This window comes from Drosophila subpulchrella, chromosome 3L (genome assembly GCF_014743375.2).
Source record: "Drosophila subpulchrella strain 33 F10 #4 breed RU33 chromosome 3L, RU_Dsub_v1.1 Primary Assembly, whole genome shotgun sequence".
NCBI lineage: Eukaryota > Metazoa > Arthropoda > Insecta > Diptera > Drosophilidae > Drosophila > Drosophila subpulchrella.
Window position 1 is genome coordinate 18,988,254 of NC_050612.1, and position 22,151 is coordinate 19,010,404.

Here is a 22,151-nt window from a genome sequence, read left to right on the forward strand (position 1 = left end):
AAAGATTATGTTAATGTTATTATAAGATATTACCTATTACAGCACAGTTGATCCATCACGATCGAATGATATAATATTTAAAGAGTTCCGGCGCCTTCAAAATGAAAACATGAAATCCCAAACCCATTCTACACTCTCGCGCTCTTTTACATCCAAGTTACTCTCCCGCTCTTTTGACAAGGTCGGCAACATGTTGCTGTGGGGGGTGGTTCGGTTCAGCCTGTTGGACTTTTGGCTGCTCAGTCTCAGTTCTGATTAGAACGTGCACGGGTGCGGTTCGCTGACGTTCTGAAGGCGGTTTACAAGCGGTTTACAGGCGGACGCGTTTTTCGCGCGTTTCCTTGCCAGCCGAAAAAGCGAGTGTGTGTGTGTGTGCGTTAGTGTCAGTGTTAGTGTGAATTTTTTAAACATCAAGTGCCATTGGGAAATGTCTCCTCACCTATATGCACAAATATATAAATAAATAAATTTATTGATACAAATGATTAGGAAATATACAGCGGCAGCGAAACCAACACCCAGCAATTAGGTAGTGTACAAAAGTATATCTGAAATTGAAGCGTTTAGTCAATGGAAAACTAAGCTATAAACAAATAATCAAAAATTATAAGTAAACAACATTTACTAAATAAATAAAACAAATGGCAGTGCTGTAAAAAGTTTCCGTACTGAGTAAAATAATTCCACGCATAATATCCAAAAGGAATATTTTGAAACCAAATTTTTCACCCAAACTGGATTAAATACCTAAACAAGTTTGTAAAGAAGGCAAAATATTGTGAATCAAATAATTTTATTGGTGTTTTATTTAAAACGTTTAATTACTTAGTGTTTTTATTTCATCGTTAAATTATACAAACTTTATTAAAGATTTCCTCTCATTTTAAAAACTACAACTAGTTCAACAACAAAGTGTAATACACTCAAAAATACAACTCGACAAAATAAACATCGAACTTGGGGGACCGGCAAAGTGTTTGCCCGCGATCTGCTTTCATATAATCAAGTGTAACTAATTGCCAAGCTCAATAGCAACTGAAATTAGCTAAAAATACAGAAATACGATGTGAGATCGCGAGCAAACGAATCTGAATGTTTAGCGACAGATCGAAGTATTATATATTCACAGCCCTCTCTCTATTTTTCTGCTCTTTTTGATAGTGCTAATCGCATCTGATTTCGGGTTTTCTATAAAAAAATATATTTGTTTTCATTTGAATTTCGGTTAGCTGTTTATTAATTAAAAAATAAAGGCTGCACCAGCAACAACAACAAGTGTCCCCGAATTAAAATAATAAAATTAATGCTGCTTTCAACTTGGCAGCTGGCAGCGAAATTCTGCGTCAGTTCTGGTCTTTATTGTAGCTCTTTCGTGTTTTTTAGTGGTTTCTTTTTATTTGCAATTTTTTGTTCAACGGCCGAACGAGTTGATGATCGCCTATGTGTGGATGTTTGATGAAAAAAGTGATACAAAACATATATGAGTTCGGTTGCGTATGTTGTTTCGCAAACAGCTGTGTTCAAATAAATGGAGCTTGTAAAATACTTAAAGAGCTTCCTTAAAAACTAACATTTGGCTGTAGTTTGTAAACAAAAATTAAATCCCAAGCAAAAAGTGTTTCAGACTAGAAGATTACATACCATTGTGTAAAATCAAGTATTGGAACAACATAAAATGCCTATAACCAATTATTTTTACTGAATATTATTATTTGAATATAATTTTTGTTCATATCTAGATATTAAAAAATAGTAGCAAACGTGTTTTGACTTTTAAAAATGGTAATGCTATAGTTTTGATCACAGCTGTTTAATTTTTTTTTCTAAAGTTGACTTTGGCATTATTATTATTTTTAGTTGCATATATTTTAAGAGGTTGGATTTAGGTAGGAATTTGTATTATTTATGTATTTAAATGGGATAATTTATAATTCCGTTCTTTAAAATGTCTGACAATAACGAATTTAGAAAGGAAATATCCCAGACAATTTATTAACTAATTAAATTTATCCACTTATGTTGTTAGTATCAACAGTGACCTTTGCCAATGTCCTTCTGTTTATGCCTCATAATTTCGATTTATTTTTAAGTCCCAACCACATACTTAAAAAAAACAAATGCCAAATGCCTTTGTCTTTAAATAAATCAAGTTATAAAAGTGTTGCCGCAGATTTGTTTTGGCTCACGGCTCCGCATTAATAAATTAACGCCCCCGCTCAGCGTTTCTCATTTTTTCCAGCTCTTATTTTATCTTTATGGCAAAGAACCGAGTTAAGATTCTATAAAAAAGTGTCACGCCGTGCGTATAAATAAGTGAAAATAAAAACCAAATCAAAGCCACTTGGCATATGCTGCTCAGATAACGAAATGAAGAAGCGACCAGGGCGGGGTTATTTTAGGGGTTTTTGGGCAGGGCCATTATCAAATGGCTATAGCGCCGATAAAATACTTTATAGAAGCCGGCACTAAGTCCGATGAGACAAATTGTATTTTGAATTCTTTTGCCAAGCCTATTATATATTTCCATATCAAATTATAAAATGATTGACAGAACAACTTGAAAGTCAGTGAAATGTTTGACTTATCACAAGTGTTTAACTAGGAATGAATAATAGCGCTGCCCAATAGGTATTCAAAATGAAGAATGAGTCACTCACTATACAGTGCGTTTCAAGATTCCTTGGGCAAATTTCTTATCTCTTAATCATTTTTTCGTAGTCTACATTTTAAAGACCTTATCTCCGTTCTTGCGAATAAATATAAATTATTATAGTAGGTATGTTCTATTTGGGGTTTTGGCTAATTTACAGCATTTACAGAACCCACATTTTGCACGGGCCTCTGCTCAGCATACACTAGTCAACACAACACAACTTAGCAATTCTCATATTAAATTAATAAAGAACATTAAAACTAGAGTGTATAAGCAATATATACTTCAATGTAAAGTGAAATTACAGAATTTTTAATTATTTGAGTTCAGGAAACATGTTGCCAAGTGTTTTGTTCGTATGTTTTTCCTTTTTTTCACATTTCATCTGTGACTTTGTCAAGTTTAAAAAAATTTGTGAAAATTGCGTTTTTATTTACGTACACAAATGCAGCAGAAAATGTGTTTGTTGTTTTTTCCTCAGGTCACACAGCGTCTTATTTTCACCAGATCTCCGACACTATATAGTATTACCCGCATATATATACATGCATGAATATGCGAACGAAGCTTATTTATATTTATTTCTCGTTTGAATTTAATTAAATTTGCACATTTGTGTTAAATTTTCAACACATGTGTCTCCGTCCGTCTCTCGTTTTTGGTGTGTGTATGGGTGTCAATCTATGAGGGACTTTCTGTCAGTCGGCCGATCTGTCTATATGTCCGCCCGTCCGTGTTTGTGTGCTCCCTATGTGTCAACCTAGACGCCTAATCAAACAACAACAACAAAGGCTATATCAGCCAAATTCCAAACCCTACACAGAGAGAAAATAACTGCAGAGTGGGTAACTTGCTTATATTAATCTAAATAAATACTGGAAATGAGGGTTCGAATTCATATTAAATTCAATGGTTTTTTGGCATCACTTAGTACCAAATTTCTTATACAATACCATTTGTATTGTATATAAAAAGGATATTATTATATTTAATTTTTTCCCGTTATTTTTTCTCAGTGTGTAGAGGGCCGACTCTGAAAAACATGTATAATGAACATGTGTAATGATGGGGAACAAGTGTAAAAACGAAAACAGAACAACAAACAAAATTAAGAATTGTAACAAATTCAAAATAAAGGGGATTTATGAAAACATTCTCAAGGGGATTCATTTTCAAACAGACTATATAAATAAAAAAGAATAGAACCTGTTTCGTTTTAATTAAGCGTAATTACAAGAAACAATGTCTCTGCGCAAGACTAATGTGAGAAAGTGTTTTCAACATGTGATAGGAAACGATTATAAGCTGTTATAATTGATTAATTACAAAAAGTAGTAGATCATTCACATTTAATTGAGATAAATACTACCAGCACTGGAAAACTTATTTATCAAACTAAATTGGTTTCAATAAAAGTGGCACAGTATTTTGAATGGTTTCCATTAATGGAAAGCAAAAAAATATGAATTAATTGTGTATTGTTCTTTTCTTACATTTTATGTATTCATATTTATAAACTAAATACTACATATTATTATAATATTTATTTAAAGGTACTATAAGATATATTTTAATTCACTTCATTTAATAATTATTTAATTATTTGTGAAGTATACCTTTAAAGATTAATACTTTTTGCGTCACGAATTTTTTTTGGTCGTGATTTTTATACGTTTTTTATTCCAGCTATTTGCAGCTTGCTTACGTTGGGTGCAACTCGTTGACGTAAATAATTTGCAGCTTGAACCTTGTTGAAATATTGCCTAAACACATTTAAATTATTGCAATCAATTTCCGAGCGTCGCGAATTTGTCGAAAGTTCCTACACATAGATTTGTAAGCATTTCCTTTCACACTTGTCCGACTCGAGAATGTCAAATGATCGCGCAGCACTTTTCAACATTTTTCAAGCGATTGCAAATTGATTTATTTGCCCAGGCTTTTTGGCCATAATGCAGAGGCCGTAGCCTCGCGATGCCAGAAGCCAAAAATTGATTTTATTCGAATGGCTTGGGCATTTGCACAAATCTTTGGGCTGGGCCGCTCCACTGGTCCTCGCCAAATGGGCGCGAAATTTAATTTTATGGCAAATCAAGTTTGTCTTGCACATTGCACAAATATTTCATTTTGACACACAAGTATTTCGGCGAAATAAAGAATCCAAAATGAATCCAAGAGCCGAGTGGAAAGCGATTTTCTGCATTTCGCAAATTCACAATGTTTACCATTGTTTATTTGTATTCTTAATTACCTGTTGTTTTGCTTTGGCAGCCGCTTGCCTTTATTTTTTTCCTTGGCTTTTATTCTTGCTGCCTTTTTGGCCAACAAATATTTTTAGACTTTTGATGTCGACGACTTTAATGGCCGGCGGTAGCTAATAAAATCGCTTAGCACATGTTTCAAACATTTCTGTTTGATCCATAAATGAGCAATTAAAGCATATCATAACGCCATCATCCCAGCGAATGGAATGCAGCTGCCAGGGGATTAGCGGCTACTGGAGAGACATTTAATTAAATAGTCCCATCAAGGCCTTTTTGAATATGGAAATGCCGAGAATGTTCGGAAAATCTGCTCCCGAAAACGGTAAAAACTGGTATAGCCGGTTGAAATTGGTTTTGGGTATGCCAGCCATTTGGTACTTGAATCTAATGAGAATTGGACTCCAGACACTTGAAAACGTCTCTGAAATAATTAATGGACAACAAAATTGCAGTCAATAAAAATGTACTTTTTTAACAGTAGCAATCTGATCATAAACACATTCATTATATGAGTCATTTTTTAAGGGTACCTACATTTTGTTTTTTATTAGATAGATTTAGAGTAATAATAATAATAATAAATATTATTATGTTACTTTAGTTTTAAGGGTCAACAGACCATTGTAAACTCATTTTACTTTAAGATTGGGGAAGTATTAATTACTTTGTTGAAATATGTATTGTGATTTACTCTCTAGATTTTAATTGGCATCCTCTCGCACCGCCTCTTAATTAGCTCACTACATGCCAGACCCAAATTGATGTTTTCCCTATAAGTAGTTTATGCCTACTCTGCCAAATCAAATTAAACACCGTCAGGCAAGAGTCACGCCTCCACCCACCAATTGCAATTCAGGATTCAGAGAAAGCTGCGACGTGCCAAGGGGAGACCACAGAACTAGGTTCTTGAATCCACAGGAAACGCCCGAACCACAATGGCCACACCCCCTACCATACAACGCCTACGCACTCACACCCCTTGTACCATACACACACCCCCTCAAAAAACACACACACACTCGCAACCGAAGGGCGGTTAGCCTAATTCGCATTTAAATGGCTCTCAGTCTGTGGACAAGAAGGTTTGGCTAATGAATCAGCATTCATGAGCCATGGGAAACACAAATATACATATATAATGGCTGCACCTCACCCATTTTATTTCATATTTAGTTTTTTGGCCAGCAATTTGAGCTTAGAAAACAAAAATTAGCCTTCTATTGAAAAGTTGCGCCCCGCTGCGGTCCAACATGGCGTATACTCGATGCCCTTGTGGCCGAGCACTTGGAACTTGATTGCAGATGAAGAATGCAAGGACCTGCACTCCATCTAATTGCATTGAAACCGAAAACCTCCTATCGCCCCTCGTTTTTCGGCATTCAATTAGGAAAGTTTCCCTTGAGCCCCAAGTTTTGATTCACACTTTTGTTTCCTTCGTGTGGCTTCTCTTAAACGTTAATTTAATTTTCAGCTTGTTATTCGGACAACAGTTTTTGGGCCACTGACATAAACGCAGACAAGCCAGCCACCAAATTTAGGGGAAACTTTTTGCTTACTAGGCCTTTAATTCTCTTTCGGAAGTTTGCAACTCTAACTCAGTTTAGTTGAAAGTAATTTGATAAAGCGGGCCAGGAAATTAAATTAGATATATATTGCCCAAAAACAAACAGAAATAGATTTGCGTTGGAACAAAAGGACCTTAAAACTATTAACGAAGTTATATATTATTTTAAATAATACTGAAAGTGTTGATTTGAAAGGGTATTTCAAGTTTGGCACCTCGAAAACACAAACTTGTTACTATACTTCTTATAAACATATGTTCATCTTTATGACCGTTTCAACAAATGTTTTAGCACGAATAAAATTGGGGATGACCAGAGGATGATAAGAACATAAAACAGAGAGATTGAGACAGTGTGAAAGACCTTAGGGGTGTTAGGAATTAATTGGATTTTGTTGTTCATAAAAACCAAACTAAATCGGTTGCTTTCAAAATAATAGGCGTTATGAAACGACAACACACTGATGCTGTTAGTTGTATTTATAACCCTCTACCTGAAACCAGCACATATTTTGTGTGCATTAATCCTTAATGGCTTCATCTTGAATGTGATATATATTGTAAGCCAAGTTTGTCCAATTATATATAAATGATGACAAACGCACGAATACAATACCTTCCCTTCCCACCGAAAAAACCATCAAATGGAGGTGCTCAAGTTGAAATATGAGAGACACGCTGGGCATCAAAATCCCCAAAAGCGGCGGAAAGAAAACTTTTATCACCCCCAACTCGCCGAATCCCTTGAAGTGGCGATGGCAATAAACACAGGCGTAATCATTAATCATGCGCGATCAAAGTCAAAGATACAAAAAGCACATACACATACGTATGAACACACACACCGAGAAACCCACTGACACACTAACATTTACACTCACGTTTATTCAATCAAGTGTACACCTAGAAAAAGATCCTTAACTTAAAACAATTTTATAAATGATGGCTAAAATAAAAAGAACAGTTATAGCGGTTTTAAGCTAGTAAAAACTATTGGCATCAGTGAATTTTAAGTTCTTCAAGCTTTAAGAAATTCCCTTATTTAAATGTATTTTTGAACGAGTGAAAATTATATTTGATTTGTTTTGCGTTTACTTAGCTTACTGGAATGGCAAACGAAATTTCTTTCTGTGCACAATTGTTTGGGGAACTGTCGTCGTTTTTCTGGATGAATGGTTGGGGGCTACTTTAATCAATCTCAAACAACAAACACAGCGCTCTTGGAAGCTCATCGTTCAAAGAACACAAGGTTCTTTGGGCAAGTGTTATTGTAAATAAATGTTTATTGAAGAAAAAAAATATTATATAGCTGCGGGCTTGAATAGTAATGTGGGGAATTTTTGTTTGGATGATAAATGCCCGCGGATAGCAAACAGACGACGTCACATTTGCCAAATTTGAAATATTAACACACATTTTGTATTTTTATATACCTGAAGCGGACACCCCCGAGACATTTGTGCACTTTTAAAACTGCAATAAACGAAAAGCCCACATAAAAACAAAAATAGGGGTTGTGGAAATTTATGAGTTTCCGTTCTTCCCATTTCTGTTGCCTCAGAAATATGAAAGATGATAATTATGATAATAGGTTAAGTGCAAAAATTATGATAATTGGCCGACGAGAAAGCTACGCCCTCGGTTTCAGTGCATTATCCAGAGAACGAGAGCGAAATATCAGCAAGTGCGAATGAGATTGCTCATCCGCCACGTTCGCCGGCTAGCTATAAAAATATGGCAATGCAGATTTTCAAGGAAATGCACATTGCACAGCCATATTTATGGCTTATGGCTAAACTGCAGATAATTTATAAAATGTTTACTCAAGCAAATTAGATGCAGGGTGCTAAAGACGCTTGGGATAAGCATTTGGGCAAAGTTTGTTTACTAAGTTGTAAAAGAAAATTCACAAAAAAAAAGAAATGACTTTTCTTATAAAATAATATTGCATTTACTTTTTGGATATAAAAGATGATTCAACCTTTTTGAAATATTTGTGACTTTTAAATTTTACATTTATATATTTGATTTCTGAAGCTTTTTTATTTTCTTAAATCAAAGTTAAGGCCAAAAACTTGAAAAAAACGTGAAATATACCTCAAAAAGTACTATCTAGTTGAAAAAACTGCAATTGAATATTTGCCAAAATCATAAACAAACTTGAACCTAATCTTTATATGAATTTATGCAGCCTGCAAAACGTTCTGTTTATTTATTTCCATTTCCAACTGAAGCACCCCTCTCGGCAATGGCAGAGCGTAAACAAACCGCCTTTATAAAAAAGAAAACAAAAAGCGAACACACGAACCGGCGAGCAAAGCCAAACAAAACAATTCAAAAAAGAACTGAACCCATCCAAAACCTAGCGAAATGCGGCTGAACAACAATGGATCTCCGTATATTTATTTATGAGTAGTTTCAGCGAGTGCCCCCGCCACTTTGTGTGTTTTTCTGTTCTGGACAGAGGTCAAACGCGTGGTCGCCTTTCCCCAGTTGCCCCTTTGCAAATGCGAAATTCCACAAGTGTTCACAACAAAAGCGAGACTGAGGTGAAAATGACAATGAATTTAAGTTGGACTTGAGGCTTATCAGTGGCGCTATTATATGTCCCATCTGAGGTCTTTGAGCAAGGCCAAATTAGATGAGAATTTCTTGGGAATCAAAGAAACAGACTCTTTAAAAAAAAACATTTTTAAGAAAACGAAAATATGAAAACATTTTTGAAATATAAACAGAGATATATAAACAAAATTTGTATTTTTTTAATTTTTTTGTAAAAATATTTATTTGAATATATATATATAATGAACGTTTAAAAAAATCTGTATTTTCATTTTAAGTTTTTCTAGAAATGATATATATTTTTTGGTACCTTTTCTTGATCTTCTTACATCAGCAAAATATATCATCATTTTCCGTTAACACGATTATAGGTGCAATAAAAATAAATACACTCAGACTTTTGTTTGCCATTATTCTGCATTTACACTATCATATTTGTAAGCAAATTCAATTGAAAGAAAGCAGACATTAAACAGTTACGATACGTTTTTTTAAAAGTAAATTTACTTCAGCAGTCGATTCTTTGAATCTGGAGTTTATTTATGTTCGCCCCACTTCAAATAAAGCTGATACAATTTAACTTGGCCGAAAGATGCAACCGTAAACTCAGAAACAAAAACGTTGAGCAATTCTGAGTAGCGGAAAGTTTTACCAACTTGAATGAACAACGGTGGAGCCAAAGTGTAGTTAGTTCGGTAGCTAAACAAAGGCGGTAAAAACTTTCTCATTGGGAAAAGGGACAGGATGGAAGGAAAGTGTCGCATGTCGCATGCCTTAAGGATATGCGAGAACTTCAACCGAGTCGGCTTGACATACTGACATTTATTGCACAGTGCTTAGAAGACTTGGAAGACATTTTCTCATCTTCACTCTGCGATGAAACTAAAAAATATCATAATAAATTGTATAAATTGGGAAAGAATTAAAATATTTTACTTTTGTTAAATCACAAAATAATGTTGAAAATGTTTTGATATTTTGTAAAATTCCTTTCTATATTTTCTTGAAAGTGTTACGTTATCTTTACTAACTGAGCCACAGAAAAAGTTACTTTTGTTGCGTTCTGAAGTGTGTTGGTTGGGAACTTTTCTAATTGCTGCATAGACACTTTCAAGCGAAGCCACAAAAGAAAAGCATATTTACAAGCAGATCCACATACTACTCCTGCCAAGAGGAGCGACGTGGAAATGCCTAAAGAAAAGCTGTCTCTAGAACAACATTTAACAACATACATTGAAACTAAATTCCAAGCTGTCTCTTGTAGCTACTCCTTGCATCTTCAATGTCCTTTTGAGTTTCGCACTGCCGGCAATGTAAGAAATTTTTTAAAGGAAATCTTGCAAGATTTTAAACTACTTAGTATGGTACTTCAAAATATATTGGCAAAAACAGTAATCGGAAAAATAGTATTGGATATTTACCATAAAATTCACTAATTTGAAGATGCCCAATTAAAATGATGCACAAAAAAAAGAGGGTAATGTATTTTGAAATACAATATATTATAAAGAATATATACATTTAAAATATTATTAAAAATAAAATAATGAATTAAAATGATAACAAATTATTTTTCGGATAAAAAAGCTCTTGAATTAAACCAGTATTTTCGTTTTCCGTTCTGTTCCGCCTCGCTTTAGTTATTTCCCTCCATTTCCGCAAGGAAGGAAGGAAGTCGGCAACAAGTGTTGGATCACCGGAAGCGGAAATCAGTGGGACCTTGGGCCAGGGTGAGGCAATCAGGACGCGCAGCTGGCGGCTGTAAGGAGTGCCACCCGATTCCCGCCAACCGCCACCGGTTTTCGCCATGGTAAATCACAATGCGGAATCTGCGAAAACGGAAAACGGCACGAATGCAACGAATCTGATTGTGACAGCCGGCGGAAATGCAACCCAGACCAAGACGATGACGTCCTCGGCTGCCAGGATGACGGAGGCCCTTTCGGCATCTTTGGCCGATTTGAGCGAGCAGGAAAATGGAACCACGGGTGAGTGTGAAAATCCCTGTTAATCCCTGAATGGGAAAAGCATCTTCAAAATCAAATTAGTTTCACAAAGGGAGCATTTTGAATAAAACTGTGAAACCTTCTAAGTAACGGAAACGACATTATTTCAATTTCATGTTTTACTCCGGAAAAACTATGTCTTAATACTAGATATATTACGGAAAAGTTCCAAAATGCAACTATTCAGTATACATTTTATAGTTCTCCATCGTTTGGTATCGAATTGTACTTTTCAAAGCATTTTCTATAATTAATTATTAATAATTAGGTATAAATTGATATTAAAAGTGACGCTGTTTATCTGAATATTTATAGTTGAACTTTTAAAGAAAAGGTTCTATCCCAATTTATTAAAAATCTATTCATCTGCTCTCTGATCTTTTGATTTATTTAAAATTAATTAATTAATTAACATTTTTCATTGCCTACATTTTCCTTACGCATCCGGTGACTTCATATCGTTGTTAAGCAAAAAATATTTAAAAGGTAACGAAAAACAATGTCATATTGGCTTGCTTTAAATTTGGATACGATGGTGTGACTTACCGAATGTCGCCTATATTTAATTTTTGGCTTGGGTGTTGGTTGGTCTATTAAATGAGCCTCAGGCTCGGTTGCCATTCATCTTTTGGCCAGCTCAGGGCCATATTCGCTGGTTGCCTTGGTTTGGTCTTTAAATTGAATTGCCCAACCCCGATTCCCCATCCGCCGCCCGTTTTATCCCCTAGCTGGCTGATGTAACCCCGTGCGCTACTTAATTTGGGCTTGTCACGATAACATCAGGGCTCTCCCCTTATTTCCACTAACAATTTCCACCGACGGCTGCTTTCTTTGGCCCATTGCGCGTTTGTTGTTTTAATTAAATTTACCCCACTCTGGGCACAGTTCATAATGATAACCCAAATAATGATGACAAAACTGTTACTTTAACTATTCATTTTTGATTAGCTTGAGTTCGTTGAGTGGGTTCAGTTAAGAAGTCAAAAGTCAAACAGTTTTTTGGATTACGTTTTTCCGTTTTATGGACTGGGACTGTGCTTATTAACTTATACTAGCTTTGTAATTCACAACTTGGTTTTAAAAGTTATTGCTAGCGACGAAAATCACCGAAAGAAGTATTACTAAGCCATGATACAATTTTATTTTCCATGCTCCACTTATCGTCCTGTGGCAAAAGCAATGACACTGTTTGTGGCATATGTCGTTATCACCGAAATACTTTTCATTAACTAATATTCCACATCCCAATTTTGAGTTCCAGAAGCAGCAATATTCTTTTATAGGATCTATTATAAAAATGGTCAAGGATGATCATAAAAAAGCAGGTTCTTGCAATAATGACTTACACTTTATCTCAAAATAACCTGGCATGCATTTCGGGTACGGACTTTCCATTTGACATTTGTTCCTTATAATTGAATTCTTATCATCTTGATGGCAATGAAATCCAGCGCCAGCACTGTAAATTACCCCCGAACAATTTCCACAACCGTATGAATCACTAACTGGCGCTAGCGTATTCAAAAAATAAAAGGACTACAATTAGTCCTCCAATTGCTTAAATTATAAATACTTACTATGATTATGATTCAGGTGATTATTATAACTATCAGTCTGCGAAGTAACTATGTGGATGTGGTGTGAGAAGAAAGATAGAAGCAGCAATAACATTTTCAGTTAAACAATTTCAATGTAGTTTTTATATATTGACAGCTGAGTCGCTGTCAACTTGGGTAACTTGTCAATGATTTCAAAATGAATAGTTCTAGCAACATTTTGAGCTTGAACATTCGATATTTCAATTTCAACATGATTCTAGAACTGTTCATGATGATAACCCTAATTGAAACAGAAAAAGTGGAGCCAGCAGTATGATCGAGATATGTTCAGAATTCGGATTCCTAGCGCTATTGTCATCATAGTTATCATCGGCCTGTTGATAGTCGCAAAGGTCCCGGCATCGATTGCAGCTTTTCAAAAATCCATCGGGGGATGTATCCCCAAAAAGTGACGTGCAACCCAATTCCGGTGACCAGAAGCAGCAGTACTCCTTTATATCTCCTAAAATTTGGGAATCTAAATGTTTCCCAGAAGATGTATTTCCCATTGCCGACTTACGAGTTAGCTCATATTGCTTTGGAACGCATTCCGGGTACTCATATTCAGTTGATCCGAATCTGGTTCTAACAGCAGTGCCATCTACATAATGACACTGATAGCCTGTTCTATTCCCGTGGTTAATATATGTCATCGAACAGGCTTCACAACCTGGAATCTTGGTCTTTGCTTTCTTGGAAAGAAAAATGTAAAGCCATAACTGATTACAAAAAGATAGAATGTGCATACTTTTATTTCCAGCATTATCTCCCTGCACTGAAATTAAAAGTAAAAAAAATATCAACAATCCTAGTGAAATTTTGAAAATCCTTTCTTAATTTTTAGAGATATAGCTTTGTGTACCTAGTTTATTAATAGTATCATTATTAGAAAGAAGACCTAAGGAAACGTTTTGGTTTAACTAATTTGTTTTCTATCTCCGTTACTAAATTAGGCTTATAGTTACATTGCAATTAAATCGAAAGATTAAAGTATTTCCGAGAACATATTATAACAGTTTTTTGGGTTCATAACCATCTCCACAGCACAGACAGGACCAGCGCATTGAGGTATCCATATGGCGACACCTTTTTATTTCCGCTCGTATCAACATCAAAGTTATGCTTCGTCCCGGAGCAATACCTTCCGCAGGTAGTGCAGAAAGTTTGCATTTTATCGTAGTGCTGTCTACCGATGAGTGCCGAACAACCCAACTTTGGCGACCAAAAGCAGCAATACTGGTTTATATCACCTGTTATCGGATGACGAGAGCTGCAAACTTATATAACATTTTTCATTGTATTCATGTAGACTCACGAGTTACAGTGAACTCATTTGGCACGCATTCTGGATGTTTGTTTTCCAATTTTTTAAAATTTTCTTCAATTGCTAGGTCATCGTCGAAATGGCAAGTGAAACCAACATTGGTTCGAAAGTTTTTTATATCTGAACAATTCGCGCACATAGGAAAAGATATTCCCAAAATGGCTTTTTGACGAAATTTTATATTGTAGAATTTAGATATAAAATACTTTATACATTTACCTGTCTTATATGGATTCCAATCTTTTGGAATAGCGCCCTCGGCACCCAATGCAATGTAAAGTATTACTACAAGAAATTTCATTTCTTTTGTTTCGAATAACTGGATCAATAATTTTTAAAAAGTTTGTGCCTGCCTACTTGGCAAAAATATTTTTAAGCAAAATGACAATTCATTGTTGTAACATATAGATATCATGTTTTTTTTTAATTTATAGAAACTTAAAGTTAATCGTAAATCCATTTTTAGGTTAATTATCGAGAGGTAGATCCAAAATTATATAAATATCAATATTTTTGGCAACCCCGAATTATTTATGCAATGCCTAGTGCAGAAAGTAAAATATAAGTGTTTCGTCATTTTATTCCAAATACATAAACAAACTTGCTTGATATTCTTAGTCATTTTGGTCATTTGATCTTATACATAGTCCGAGCAAAGAAAGCGGAATTAAATATCCATATTCCGAGATCTTATTACTTCCGTTCGAGTCAAGATTACTTTTAAGTCCGGCGCAAGATAGAGAACAAGCCTCGCAAGATTCGATGTTTTTATCGAAGATTTGCCTACCGATTAGCATTGAACAACCCACTTCCGGTGACCAAAAGCAGCAGTAATTTTCTATATGACCTATTCTTGGATATAAGCGATACTAACCGATATTTAATTTGCAATTCGAGACTCACGATTAACCATGAATTTCTTTGGTACACATTCTGAATGATTTTGTTTAGCTCCAGAACTATTTTCAACGACTCCCCAATCTTGGTAATCGCAAAAGAATCCAGGAGTGCCATGCACGTTTATTATATGGGAACAATTTTTACAAATAGGAAACTGTAAATGGCCATGAGCTGTGCAAAAAAAAAAAAATAAATACATATAAAAATTAAATATTTCAATCATTTACCTAAAGAGTAACTGTCTCTATTCTCTTTTTTATATCTCTGGTCTAATGGGGTGGTACCTTCGAGAAGTAAAGAAATTAATAGGATTCCTAACAATAAATTCATTTTATTAATTTTTTTTCAATTTTTGACTTCTTGCCCTCTACCTACTTGATAAACTTACAAAAATTATGATTTTTAGTTTTGTGTTTACTTTATCATGTAAAACATCATAGTATGCCAAGACTTTATTCAAATTAAAAAAACAGCAGTTAAAAAAAATTAATAAATATCATTGATGCATAAAGAGGCCAATAAATTCCAAGAATCCGTATTATCTTTTTGTTGAGGGTATTCTTTTGGGAAACATCTTACAATTTTGTTAAACTTGTTGATTTGCATCATTGCGCTGTTGCCTTCTAAGAATATAATATGATGTTACAATGTAAAGAAAATAAATGGTTGTCACTATTAAAAGAGATCTACGATTAAAATCAACGGGCCTCAGTGTTTTTTAAGATATTACCGCAAATTAGGACTACAAATATCCACAATACAATACTGTACGTGAGACTATAATTTGCATAGGTATTTGTTCCCAAAGCGCAGGATACCGAGGTATAAATAATCACGTATATCAGGTAAACTGCCTCGATTATTATGTAAATCAAAATAGAGATGAGAGCTCTCTGCTAAATGTACAATCAGTTAGGAAATGTCTTTCCAAATATGATTTTTTTTTGCGCTTACCACCAGAAGAGAATATGATAAACACATAGCGGCTACCAAATGTAACATTCCCCAAAGAACATTTAACCAGTCTAAAATCCGAAACAAAGAGGATTTCTTAAGAAATGATCTGAATATTTTAAATTTTACCTGATGCATCATAAGCGACACCAATCTCCTCTACTCCTGCAAAATATAACTTGATAATAGAAACCTGCAAAAATGATCTTTCAATGTTTCTTTATCGTTACTTACTGAAGAATTCAACCAGGTGCACGATACACAAACAAAAGGTAACAAATGATATGATTGCGCAGCCAATTTGAAAGCTTATACAACAGCAAAACTTTTGCGCTCTCCACATTATTTTAAATTTTTTCCATTTGCATTAAAATTTATCGATTCCAGTTGAGTGTAAATGACGATAAATCCAGTGTTATACAGTTACAGACAGCAATTTAGTTAGTATTTTTTATTAATATTGTATTTTCTTTCAGAAAAAATCATAAATTAATTGTTGGACAAGAAAAGTAGTATATATTTACAGCACCAATCATTCTACAGCATTTTCAGTTTCTCTCTCCTTTAGCTGTCGATAGTACGAATAAATTATGTACATATAATACAGTGTCAAAGCTAAAGTAAAGAAAATATTACCATCAATAGCTGTTGTATATAGACATTTCGATTTAACTTACCCAGCCAAAGTACCACGTAGATCCAATAGGTGATATTATGCCAAAAGCTCTCGTTAATTATTGCATTGAATCCGATTATAGATGAAATGATACTGAACACAACAAGGTACACCGCTTGGAGGGCTTGAATAAAAAGCGTTGTCCAGAACAGCCAAAAGTATTGCTAGAATTTTCTTTGTTATTAACTGGAATTCAGTTTTTGTAAATCTTACGGATATGATAGAAATCAGCAGCAGACACGATGCAAAGACAGACAGAAAATCTGGAATCAGTTGTAAGCAGGTGTATAGTACTTGCTCTAAACATTTAAGATAAAACAATTACTGAAATTAATCAAATTATTTTTACAACATCGTATGTTACCTGGGAATTTATATTGGGTTTCTCGGGAATAAGTTCCTATTAAAACATTTGAATTAATATACAAGTACAAATCTGTTATTATATTTTGAAAATAATAAATTTAAATATGTATACTGGCTATTGGTATTTATTTACTATTTAATAGATACATTATATAGTCAATGTTCATGCCAGACAAAAATAATCCAAGCAGAGCAAGCATAATACAACCCGTTTGCAAAGATATACAGAAGCAACATTTTTTGGCCGTAATCATAATTTGAGATGTTTTGACGGAAAATGCAAAAATAACTAATCAGAAAACAATTTTATATGTTGTATTAAAAAATATTTGATTGCTTTTTTAGCATTAAATGGCTTAAGATAATAGGAAATGACTAGTTGGTTAATAACAATAATGTAATGTGATTTAATTCAAGATTGTTGCATTGCATGATATGCAGAAATAACATTTTACGCTTCTGTATAATTTTTTCATCTGAAAATTAAATAGTACGTATATTATTTCGAACATGGAAAATAGTCCTTTCTAATATTTTGTAAATAATAATTTTCTGTCTACCATATGCCGGATACGTAATTTATTAACATTGCAGAAGTTTCAGGCGAAGATTGTTAGATTGCTTTCCCAGCTGTTGGTGCCAAACTTGAGAGAAATTGCCTCCTCATTTTCCGCCATATCCTCTTGAACGAGAGTATTAACTTTTTTGCATAATTTCAATTTAAGCAATTTGTATTATGGCCTCATTAGCATTAGCCTAGAATTTCCTGCTGTATGTGCGCTTGTGTGTGGCAGGCACGCGTGGAATCGTTTTCAGTTCTCATCAAGATGCTAATGAAATTATAAGGAAAATTGAGTCTGCCTTATTAGCACAGCAAAAGCGTTATCCACACTTTTTAAACATGTGGTAACAGACACTGATCGGCATAAAATATGTTTCATTACCTTAAAAATCCATAAAATATAAACTCGGCAAAACGTTGATATTAGTTTTATTATTTTATGGGATGCTTCTTTTGAGTCTCAGTTGTCAACACATGGTGGTCTGAATTCATCTGGATGCTTCTTCACGTAATAATATGAATAGACTTTGATCAGGCAAAATAGATCTATGGCTATGAGGTCTGACAATTATTCACAGGAGCTGAAGATTTTTATATGTAGACATTACCTAACGTTACAAGGTTTACCAGGACATACAAGAATGCAGACAGAGCACTAGTGAAGAACGGGTTGCGAACGTTTACCAAGGCATTGAAGACGATGTAGTAGGATATCATGTGGATGATAAACATTGCCATCCATAAGAAAACCACCTTTATATATTTCTACAGAGAGTTAAGAGTTCAATAAGGATCTATATGGGGATTTGTGGCTCACCGTCATAACAGATATTAGCAGGACAACTGCAGCTGCAATCATCAGAGCTATATGGAAAACATTGAACCATTTCGCCCATACATCAGTTTTAAATGCTGTCATTTTGGGAGTCCAAATTAAGTCAACATTTTTCGTACTGCTCTATTTAACTTACTTTCTCTGTATATGACTTCATCGACAGTGGTGCCCGCGTTGAGAAACCCGAAAAACAAGGTGTAGAATGAAATGATGATGCATCCGGAAGTCAGGGAGAGACAAAAGCAAAATTTTCTTCTGATCAGCTTCCTTATAAATGGCATCAAACAAAAATAAATAAATTTCCAAAAACAGCCTCATATTTGACAAACAATTCTTGCCACTTTAAACTTGAAAGCTCCTTAAAATTTAAGCCCTCAATGATTATTCCGGGGTCTTTCGCCCATCAGCTGGCGAAACTTAATCGTTGCATCTCCTCCGGTTTTAGGTCACTGCAGTCCATCTTTTTCAACAAAGTTTCAGACGACCTCGACTCTCCCCCAAGAAACTTTAGCTTTTCAGAAAGTTGGACAAAGTCCCTTGGCCTTTTTTGCACATCCTCCACTGAGTAAAGCCAAACGGCTGCCCTTTTTTTTATTGCTGTTTCTTGTATAATGCGTTAATTGAAAGCAGCAGCCGTCTTAAAAAGTATTCTTCCAATCGACTGGCAGAAAAGGATGATTTGTTGGGCTTGGTATCTAGCTTAATAAAGAAAACTCCTATTGTAGACCAACTTAAATGGGGTGTTAAGGAGGCTTTAGTTTGCTTATAAAGGGCTTGCCCAATTAAAAAGTTTACCGATTAAAATCAATTTGATAGTAATTACTTAAGTTAAAGTTGTGTGTGTATGCTAAATAAACCCATTCCATTTATTAAACATGAACAAAATAATACCTTCCTTTTCCTTTTAATTTAAGTAAAATTATTATAGGCGAATTATAAACTTTCCATTCCAATTAGGACTTGTCAAATAAGCTTTCCATATACAACCAAAATTGATTAGGTTCCCTAAAGACAATATTTTTTAGAAATGATGAAGGGTATTATTATACTGTAGCCTACTAATGAGGCTAATCAGATTAGTGTATTGTTTTCCCAGACTTCATTATCTTAGAGCTCCATATGTTGGTTCCATTTTTGATTGATTGCAGCATCAATTTATTTGTCATTAATACCCCGATATCAAATTGGGAAAGCAACGTGTTGATGGCCCATTAAATGTCAGGAAAAAGAACAGGCAGAAAAGAAAGTTAAAATGAAAAAGGCAATGTCACATATCATCAGCCTCGTTCTGTCCTCCTCGTCGATACATCGATCGATTCCGGGGGCCAATGAGAATCTCTTTCATCCATTTCCACCAGCCACTGGCAGCTCATCTATCATCATTGGCATGAGTCCTTTCTATCCAGGAATGCTTTTACTGTATCCTGCATCCTCTGTGCCCCCGATTGACACCCTAACACCCCATCTGGCGTATTTATAGCATCTTAATTGAATTTCAATTTTCAATTTCGCTTTTAATTGAATTCAATGAAAAAGTGTCTATGAGACGGTATTCAACACGGTCCCATACCCTCAAAAACCCATTCCACCATACCATTTCATACCATTCCATTCGATCCCTTGCAGTTGTTGTTGATGCTGTTTATTCAGCTGCCAGTTGAGCACCGCCTGGCTGGCTCTCGATGGCGCCGTCCAGGCCACAAAGCGTCCCCAGTGAGCCCGTGCCCCATGGCACTGGAAAAAATAAAACTTTTTTTAAAAATAAATCAATTAACTAAGAACGCCAGGCCTAACATAATTTAAAGATGACCACGTTACCACGTTGGTACTTGATACCCATCTGGGATTTTTATTTCGTCCTTAGATATATGTATGGATTGAGATAAAATGCAATAGTTCTTCAAAATCTTAATTAAAATAAAATTGTCTTATAAATTAAATAAAAATATGTTTAGTATAGGCTTGTCTATAACACTCTAATTCCTTGAAAAATTTTTGTATTTATGTTTGACGTAATGTAAACTTAATGTTTTGTTATCGATTAATTTTAGTAGCTCTACCTATAAAAGGCAGCATTTTCATTTCCAAGACGATTGTGGAAGTTTTAAAAAACTTAAACTCAAAGTATCTGTTAAACTTAAAAATGTCATACCCTTCCTAGGTTTTAATTTAACATGCGGGCGAGAAAACGGTCATTAAAGTTTTTCCATTACCATCAAACGGCAATTAATTTTCTCCAAGTGCACACCTAAGTGTACTAAAACGACTCACAATTGGCTTGATGTGATTGTGCTCATATTTTGCACTCTGATTGGTTTGTGATTGACTGAAAAGTTGTAAATTGATTCGACTGTGGGTAGGTTTGGCCCAATGCAAGATAAACAAACCAATTTCGGGGGTTAGTGGGTTATGCAATTATACACCAAAAAGTTTAACTCTCTCACTATGTGATCAATAATTGCGGTCGGTTGTGTTTTATGTTTTATGATGTTTGCTTAAAGGTAAATAGGGATATAAAATCAAATCACAGAATTCAGAGAGGTGCTAAAAATTCTGTGGCATTCTTCAACGTTCAACGGTTTTTTATTGTATCCAAGAACTCAGCATCGGTTCTTGCGTTTTCATTATAAATTCCAGAATAATGCAGACATGTGCCACAGAAATCATAATCCCGTTGGAAAAAAATCCGTCATCACCGAGGCAAATCAGACAAATAGAAATAGAAATTCAAATGAATGCAACTTGCATGCGAAATGAGAATTCCGGTACAAACACCTCTGAGAAATCGCACAGCAGCATGTGAATTTGTATCTGTATCTGCATGAGGCGATGAATCTGCATTTTGTTGGCAGTCTGGCTTATTATGCGGCCACCATTCCTCAGCGTCTCCTCGACCAAGCCATCTGTTTATGAGTTTGCATTCATCATTGTGCCGGCATGTGTGTACTCGAGTGTATCTGAGGCTCAGCGGATATGAGATTTATGCCATTCAACACAAGACGAAATATCCCCGACAATAGACTCCGTCGACCCCCTGCAGAATTCGCATGCTGGGGTCGAAGGTGACAACAACAGAGGCTCTGGTATAAACGGGAATTTCGCGAAATTGGCCCCCAAAGATAAAGCCGAGCAAAAATAGCAACCAGCAAAGAGATGTATGCAAATTACTTTGACAGTGAATACGCGCCTGGAGCAGTGTCAGCGTTTTATTGCTAAAATATGCACATTACGGATACAGATTTTTGGGATCTATCTCTTGATTGCCCTGCCCTGGGGGTCTTCACTTTGCATAGCTAGAGCAAATCACCGTTTAATAGGAAATTGATAGCGACGCGCTACAAATTCAATATTCATGTTAGCAAGAGACTCTTCTTAATCGATTGGCAAGTTAAGTGCCTTATGGGATCAACATGTTGACATCAACAGTATTCCTCCTTGAGAATAACGCGATTTAAGTACATTTTAAATATAACAGGCGTATTTTGGATATTGATAGTTTTCTTAAAACAAAAATATGTTTATAATATATATGTTTATATAAACTTTATATCATCTGAAAATAGTTTATCCATTTACCCACACTTTTTGCTTTTATGAAGAATCCATAAAGGGACATCACATACTATTTTGCCATTATTAAACTTGAAAGCTTAAGCGTTTTGGGTCTTAAAGCTGATTGGCTTTCGTGCCTTAGAATCGAAATAAAGGCAGCAAGAAGCCAAAGCGCATGCTGAAAAAAGGAAAAAATACAAAAATATATAAGTATTAAACTCAAGGATACCTATTTCTTGATAAAGTATCTGAAATAATAATAATAATAATAATAAGCTTGAAGTAAAATTAAGTGCGCTGGAGCTGGGATCTTTAAACTAGATCAATAACATATA

The 22,151-nt window shown here is 34.8% G+C and overlaps 5 protein-coding genes across 20 annotated transcripts in view; 1 reads left to right on the forward strand and 4 right to left on the reverse strand.

Annotated features, from left to right (window-relative positions):
* The first annotated feature begins 248 nt into the window (after nucleotides 1–248).
* LOC119552943 (adenylate cyclase type 2) overlaps nucleotides 249–22,151 on the forward strand; it is a 42,798-nt gene continuing 20,895 nt past the window's right edge. For both annotated transcript variants that reach the window (XM_037862903.1, XM_037862904.1), the window contains exons 1-2: nucleotides 249–529; nucleotides 10,684–11,031. In XM_037862903.1, the coding sequence (XP_037718831.1) occupies nucleotides 10,851–11,031 (181 nt within the window). In that variant the 5' untranslated portion in view covers nucleotides 249–529; nucleotides 10,684–10,850. The remainder of the gene's footprint in view (nucleotides 530–10,683; nucleotides 11,032–22,151) is intronic.
* Nucleotides 12,764–14,369, reverse strand: LOC119552945. Of its 7 annotated transcripts, none has more exons than XM_037862913.1 (4): nucleotides 14,191–14,369; nucleotides 13,396–13,422; nucleotides 13,168–13,335; nucleotides 12,764–13,110 (listed from the first exon to the last, which is right to left on the reverse strand). In XM_037862913.1, the coding sequence occupies exons 1-4, from the start codon at nucleotides 14,270–14,272 to the stop codon at nucleotides 12,875–12,877; spliced, it is 513 nt and encodes a 170-aa protein (XP_037718841.1). In that variant the 5' UTR covers nucleotides 14,273–14,369; the 3' UTR covers nucleotides 12,764–12,874. The 7 variants fall into 7 exon arrangements, with proteins under 7 accessions (XP_037718841.1, XP_037718844.1, XP_037718845.1 ...); XM_037862916.1 differs by having other exon boundaries at nucleotides 13,168–13,339; nucleotides 14,191–14,325; XM_037862917.1 differs by lacking the exon at nucleotides 14,191–14,369 and adding an exon at nucleotides 13,613–13,683 and having other exon boundaries at nucleotides 13,168–13,339.
* Nucleotides 14,493–16,227, reverse strand: LOC119552944. 6 transcript variants are annotated; one of them, XM_037862906.1, is made up of 6 exons: nucleotides 16,060–16,227; nucleotides 15,955–15,990; nucleotides 15,099–15,155; nucleotides 14,875–15,042; nucleotides 14,573–14,818; nucleotides 14,493–14,513 (listed from the first exon to the last, which is right to left on the reverse strand). In XM_037862906.1, exons 1-5 carry the CDS (start codon nucleotides 16,166–16,168, stop codon nucleotides 14,586–14,588), a joined length of 603 nt encoding a protein of 200 aa, XP_037718834.1. In that variant the 5' UTR covers nucleotides 16,169–16,227; the 3' UTR covers nucleotides 14,493–14,513; nucleotides 14,573–14,585. The 6 variants fall into 6 exon arrangements, with proteins under 6 accessions (XP_037718834.1, XP_037718833.1, XP_037718838.1 ...); XM_037862905.1 differs by lacking the exon at nucleotides 14,493–14,513 and having other exon boundaries at nucleotides 14,548–14,818; XM_037862910.1 differs by lacking the exons at nucleotides 14,493–14,513; nucleotides 14,573–14,818; nucleotides 14,875–15,042; nucleotides 15,099–15,155 and adding exons at nucleotides 15,381–15,543; nucleotides 15,602–15,767; nucleotides 15,826–15,896 and having other exon boundaries at nucleotides 15,955–15,984.
* Nucleotides 16,160–17,121, reverse strand: LOC119552948. Of its 2 annotated transcripts, XM_037862924.1 has the most exons (6): nucleotides 17,001–17,121; nucleotides 16,866–16,901; nucleotides 16,715–16,800; nucleotides 16,503–16,665; nucleotides 16,350–16,440; nucleotides 16,160–16,294 (listed from the first exon to the last, which is right to left on the reverse strand). In XM_037862924.1, exons 1-5 carry the CDS (start codon nucleotides 17,119–17,121, stop codon nucleotides 16,358–16,360), a joined length of 489 nt encoding a protein of 162 aa, XP_037718852.1. In that variant the 3' UTR covers nucleotides 16,160–16,294; nucleotides 16,350–16,357. The 2 variants fall into 2 exon arrangements, with proteins under 2 accessions (XP_037718852.1, XP_037718850.1); XM_037862922.1 differs by lacking the exon at nucleotides 16,160–16,294 and having other exon boundaries at nucleotides 16,319–16,440.
* Nucleotides 17,440–18,577, reverse strand: LOC119552947. Of its 3 annotated transcripts, none has more exons than XM_037862920.1 (5): nucleotides 18,401–18,577; nucleotides 18,247–18,341; nucleotides 18,038–18,194; nucleotides 17,812–17,975; nucleotides 17,440–17,697 (listed from the first exon to the last, which is right to left on the reverse strand). In XM_037862920.1, exons 1-4 carry the CDS (start codon nucleotides 18,543–18,545, stop codon nucleotides 17,890–17,892), a joined length of 483 nt encoding a protein of 160 aa, XP_037718848.1. In that variant the 5' UTR covers nucleotides 18,546–18,577; the 3' UTR covers nucleotides 17,440–17,697; nucleotides 17,812–17,889. The 3 variants fall into 3 exon arrangements, with proteins under 3 accessions (XP_037718848.1, XP_037718847.1, XP_037718849.1); XM_037862919.1 differs by having other exon boundaries at nucleotides 17,443–17,697; nucleotides 17,812–17,981; XM_037862921.1 differs by lacking the exon at nucleotides 17,440–17,697 and having other exon boundaries at nucleotides 17,842–17,981; nucleotides 18,038–18,182.